Source organism: Anser brachyrhynchus (assembly GCF_964034855.1).
Source record: "Anser brachyrhynchus genome assembly, chromosome: 15".
NCBI classification, from domain to species: domain Eukaryota; kingdom Metazoa; phylum Chordata; class Aves; order Anseriformes; family Anatidae; genus Anser; species Anser brachyrhynchus.
In genome coordinates this window covers 11,505,720-11,511,074 of record NC_137733.1, presented here as the reverse complement: position 1 = coordinate 11,511,074, position 5,355 = coordinate 11,505,720, and the positions used below count along the sequence as shown (strand labels likewise).

General features: G+C 41.5%; 1 protein-coding gene across 3 annotated transcripts; it reads right to left on the bottom strand.

Moving 5' to 3' along the window:
* Positions 1-349: 349 nt before the first annotated feature.
* Positions 350-4,494, bottom strand: FOXL3 (forkhead box L3). 3 transcript variants are annotated; one of them, XM_080556130.1, is made up of 4 exons: positions 4,083-4,494; positions 3,824-3,952; positions 2,917-3,085; positions 350-2,565 (listed from the first exon to the last, which is right to left on the bottom strand). In XM_080556130.1, the coding sequence occupies exons 2-4, from the start codon at positions 3,928-3,930 to the stop codon at positions 2,083-2,085; spliced, it is 759 nt and encodes a 252-aa protein (XP_080412256.1). In that variant the 5' UTR covers positions 3,931-3,952; positions 4,083-4,494; the 3' UTR covers positions 350-2,082. The 3 variants fall into 3 exon arrangements, with proteins under 3 accessions (XP_080412256.1, XP_080412257.1, XP_080412255.1); XM_080556131.1 differs by lacking the exon at positions 4,083-4,494 and having other exon boundaries at positions 2,917-2,983; positions 3,824-4,067; XM_080556129.1 differs by lacking the exon at positions 4,083-4,494 and having other exon boundaries at positions 3,824-4,063.
* Between the last annotated feature and the right edge of the window lie 861 nt (positions 4,495-5,355).

The window sequence follows — 5,355 nt, the reverse complement described above, 5'->3', positions numbered from 1 at the left end:
CTATTGACCACTGAATATAAATACTAAAGGAGCAAATTCTCATTTATCTTCAAATGAGAATCCATCTTCCCAGTGACCCCAGAGGTTTTCGTCTTTTTCTAACATCAGTGTAAACAGATGATCAATTGGGTCTAATGAGTCAAATTTTGCTCTCAGATAATAGCCTAGAACAACCATTGATTCACAGGAACTGAAAACTCCCATTTGAAGGCAGAATTTGGTCACAAGAAGGCATCCCTTAACAGTTTGGGAGACACGCAGTGATGTGACTTTGACATGATTCTCCATTTTGACTTTTTTGAAGAAGCAAAGACTTTTGCATGCTATGGAAATGCCAGAAGATAGCAAGTTTTATAGTTTTCCCCAAAATGAGCCTTTATTACCAATCGGCATGAAATACTGCTGATGGTAAATTTTCAGTACATGGCAGGATTTTCAGCATCATAGCAACATACATCATGCATTTTTACAACATATAAGTACAGTAATATTGCTCCTTTTCTCAATAACAATATATAAGAATATATAGTATAAATGTACAGTATATATTAGACACAATGTAAAATAACTTAGTGAAATGTCAAAGCTTCTGCATAAAAATTCAAGTCATGCCTGAGCATTCCTCTAGCACAATTTGCTTAATCTTATCTCATATACCTTCATTTACCTTTAGTTCATGTTGTAAAGATAATTTTATCTCTATATATGTAATTGCTTAAAACCACTAGAATCCTTGTATTTTTTTTCTTTCTTTTTTTCCTTTTTTTTTTTTTTTTCTTCTTTTATCTTCAATAGGCAAAGTTTTTAGTAGCCAAGCCAAAACCAAGATTTTGTAGTGTCTCTGCTGATGCTGCCGTTAGGTACTGGGAAGCAATTTATCATGAGCAAGTTATATAAGAACAAGTTCTTAAATGCTAGTTACAGTTCATCATAGTCCATCAGGTTCTGTCCTGAAACACCCTGCTGCATGTAAATGGTAATGAAAGGGCTTTCATTAGAAATGGAGCTCATTATCTGACATTGCTATCTGTAAATTATAAACCTCACCAGCTTTCCTGAAATCGTATCAGGTACCACTTTGGTAGTTGCTCTCCAGAAGGATCAATAAAAATCTGTTTAATAAGAATATACAACTTGTTTCAAAGCAGGTGGGTGGAATTTTGGCTTCGGTTGACACTGAACACAGCTTCTTGGAAAAATGTGTCTCCCCTCATACTTGCTAAATGAAATATGTTCAAGGACTTTCCTACAGCATCTCAGGAAGCTTTCTGATAGTACCAGGGGAAAGTGTTATTTTTGCTTTTAAATCAAAGTATTAGGAGACGCTATGCCTCTGCCACATTATCCATCAATGTCTACCAGAGTTCAACAGCCTTGCAATTTGCTTTCGTGGAGTTTTTCTGAATACAACTTTAACAGTTTAAACCAGTCTGTCCTGAATATCAACAAAAATATACCTTAAACACTTATTAATAGATACATTTACTAAATAAAGATGGATTAAAACTGCATAGTACACAACAGTTTGAGACATGATGCTAAAATAAAAATTAAGGGAAGACAGAGTGATTTTCTGTGATTCCTTTTAAGAAAACAAAGCCCCCCCTGCCCAACTCATTACATTCTCAGGCAGCACATATCAACAGAATTACACTGTTTTAGATCAGCTCAAGATCTGACCTATACACTTCGGTGGAATTGATACTAATTTCCACCAGTGAAAGTGGAATCCGATTCACTTTGTCTCTAATAAAGTGTTGGGTGATGAGCAAGTCTCTTTTCTGTCGGATTTTGCTTAAAAAAGGAAATTCTGTGTGGTGGTTGGTGATGTCCAGGGTATTTTAGAAAACAAAGCTAGAATTTCATGGATTTCAGCATAGCAAAAACTGATATTGGTTACAGTTATTTAGACTTTAACCTTATCAAAGTTCTTTGGGGATAGACAGAGTACCAGCTGGTGAATCGGTAACCCTTTCTGCGTACTGCTCGGGGAGAGAAAAAGGAGGCAGATGGTTGATTTTCAGTGACATGAGGCTGCTGAATACACTGCAACTCAGATTTTGTTACCATGTATAAATAACATCACATTGTCCAGAACTGGAGATTAATCTGCTGGGCCTCCAGTAGATGATATTTATTTTCTTGCATATTGTACTGAGATCTCAGGACAGGCAAAGGGTCAGGGGCTGAAAGAATGTAATCGATGCTGAATTTAATTTCAGAATCCGATTTTGCTAAGGAGGAATTGCTCAGGCTCTGCCTGCTGGTCGTGTTGTTTGGAGCAAACCCACGAGGCTCCAGTAGTCTTGGTCCTGATCCAATTCTTTCGTGTTTACTTTCAGAAGAGGAAATACTGTTAAAAGCAGAGTCCATAGGAGACATATCAGGGGATGAAGGACCTTTCCCTCTGCTTGATCTCTGCTCTCTATGTTCCCTTTTCATGTTCCTCCTCCTCCGTCTTCTCCTGTAATTCCCATTTTCAAAGAGATCCAGCATGGATTCGCATCCCGTTGCAAAGCTCCAATAGTTTCCTTTCCCCTTCTCATTCCCTTCTGTTCTGGGAACCTGTATTTATTTAAAGGCAGTTCAGTATTTGTATGTGTTACAGATGCTGCTGCTTAACATCTGCATTCATTTACATTCAAGAATGGTGTAAACACATATGACAAGACTTTTAAGCCTATTCTCTTTCATTATATGAATAGGATGTAAACTCCAGCCTCTTCAATTTGTTATCTATTAGCACACATCAGACAAGGACATACTCTTTATCTCTATAATTGACAACTCAGGAAGATTTTAAGTGATTTGCAGCTCAGCTGCTCCTTTTCCTTCTTTCCTAGTTATGGGATTATTCCTGCATATTTTTTTTAGCCATGCACAGTGTGTATGTAAATATATAGTTATAGGTCTTACCTTCACAAAACAACTGTTTAATGATAAGTTATGTCGGATGGAGTTCTGCCAGGCTCTTTGATTTGATCTGTAGTAAGGAAATTTCTTCATTATAAAGTCATAAATGCCAGAGAGGGTGACTTTATTTGAAGGACTTTGCTGGATGGCCATTGCAATTAAGGCAATGTAGCTGAAAAAAGGAAAACTTGCTGTTACAGAGTCACCTTGCCCACATACTCCGTTATTAGGACTACACAGGTATGTGTGTGTCTATGAGCCTGCTTCCAAAAGTTCTCCTTTTCTGCACCCAGGTCTCTGGTTCTGCACCCTAGCCCGAGATGTCCGAGGGACGAGCCCCAGCGCAGTCACTGCCTCTCATCTCCGATAACCAGCATGAAATGCAGGCATTACTTCCAGGCAGCAGAGTCCCAGAGGATTAAAGAAAGATCACCCACCTCTCAAGCCCCGTCAGAAAAGTTCCCCTGAGCTGAAAGGCTGCAGTGAGACTGACCAGGCTCAGAGCCCTGTCACCAGAGACCTTGCCTGCTCCTGGAAAGGACCTGTGAGCACTACACCGTGCATCTTCCCACCACAGCACCGATTATCTGCATCCAGCTCCCCCATTGGCAAGTTACACATTTAATTCCCCTTCTCCTAGGGCTCCTGGAGGTCAGAAGAGACCATTTGAGTTCTGGTCGCTCAACAGCATGCCGGAGTTGCTGTGACCCCACACAGGAAGAAACAAATCATGAACACTTCAGGCACAGAGAGGGGGGGAAATCTGCCCACCACGGTGCCAGCACCAGGACCAGCCCCACTATGCACACCTGGGGCGAGGTACCCCACTGCCCCGAGTGCTCTGATCCCACTCTACCAGAGCTCAAAATCCTCCCCAGGGATGAGGGGACTTGGAAAAACTTCATCTTACCTATACGCCGGTCTGGTGAATTTTTTCTCTTCGTCAGAACTACAGGTAGGATAATCATCCCCATCATAATTAAAGCAGTTATAGGGGTACTGTGTGTTGTCAAACATCGTCCTGCTCCTTGCTCAGCTCCTGTGGAGTGAGAGAGATGGAGTGATGTTTCTCAGAGCTTGGGCTCCCTCCTCCCTTCTTCCCTCCCCTCTGTCTGCCTCGTTCCCTCTCTCCCCCCTCCTCACTCTCCCTCTCCTCCGTACACACATACTCTCCCTGTTGGGGTGGGGATTGTTTTTGCAATTCTTGCATCCCAGACAGCCCGTCTGTTAGCATATAATTTATTTTTCTTTTTTTTTGGGGGGTGGTGTTATTGTTGTTGTTGCTCTCGCCTCCAGTGGGGCGGTGGGGCCGGGCGCTGGTGACTGATGGAACTGGTGGATTGGGGGTGAACCTTTGAACTGGGGTGTGCGCCGCCGGTAGCTCTGCGTGGCTCGCTGGGTGGTCCGGGCTGGAGCGGGGCCAGTGCTTCCCCCGCCACATCCACAACGTGACAAAAGCAAACAGCATGATGTTAATAAATCATGCTTCAAGGTCCCTGCTTGGAAATTAAACTTTGAGAACAGAGTCCAGCTCCCCCCCACACCCCCTCCAGCCCCCGAGTCCTCCCCCTTCTTATTTTTTCTGTCCCCAGTGAAGCAGGGTGGCTTTCTTATTTATTTATTTTTAGAAACCCGACGTACAATAAACAGACAATCCAGGCAGTAACGCATGCTTGTCCCGATCTGCAATCTATAATGCAGTATAATAGACATAAATTATATTTCCATGACTAAAGGAAAATGTGTATGTTCAAAGAGAGGAGAACAGAGGGATATGAGGGACTACTGTCAAGCAGGAAAGTAAAAGGAAAATAGCTGTAGGCAGGAGAGCTGCCTGTGTGGGCTTTGATCTGAAGGATGAATTAGACTAATAGCCCTGTGTGTTGGCATCCAATACTGTAACAATTTAATAGTTTTTCAATGCTTTGGAGTGTTTTCCAACAAGTGATGTAAACCGAAGACATCACACACCATTTCAGAGGGGACTAAAAAGGTGTATGCCACATGATAATTAAATTATTTGAAGACAGCTCTGTCCCAGGAACTAGCCCCAGGAGGAAATGGGTATTGGAAAAGAGAAAGCAAATTGGTGTGCAGAGAGTTCTGTGGATCGAAATATAAAAGCAGAACCACTAGCAAGGCAACTCTGTTTTCTATAGCATCCTTCATACAAAGTATGTCCCCAAACCCCTTTTGGAGTTAAAGGATACAATTAGGGGAAAATTCATCCAAGTGATAAAGAGCCCTTCCAAGTGATATTTAAGTGTCTCATAGGGTTTTGACAAAGATGGGTATAAAGTAGCTTTTTTGGTGGAATATAATGTTACAGTATATAGCAGAGAGTAAGGAGAAATACATGGCATGAAAATGTAGATACAGGAGGTACTTTCTATGGAATACAAAGCCAAGTGAAGAAATCCAAAATAAAAAAAAATTATCTTC

Excerpts from the sequence above, each read along its gene's own strand:
- FOXL3 (XM_080556130.1), bottom strand. The coding sequence starts at position 3,930 with ATGTTTGACAACACACAGTACCCCTATAACTGCTTTAATTATGATGGG. Across the intron at positions 3,086-3,823 it reads TTCACCAGACCGGCGTATAG|CTACATTGCCTTAATTGCAA; the intron begins GTAAGATGAAGT and ends TCCTTTTTTCAG. Across the intron at positions 2,566-2,916 it reads TAAACAGTTGTTTTGTGAAG|GTTCCCAGAACAGAAGGGAA; the intron begins GTAAGACCTATA and ends AAATAAATACAG.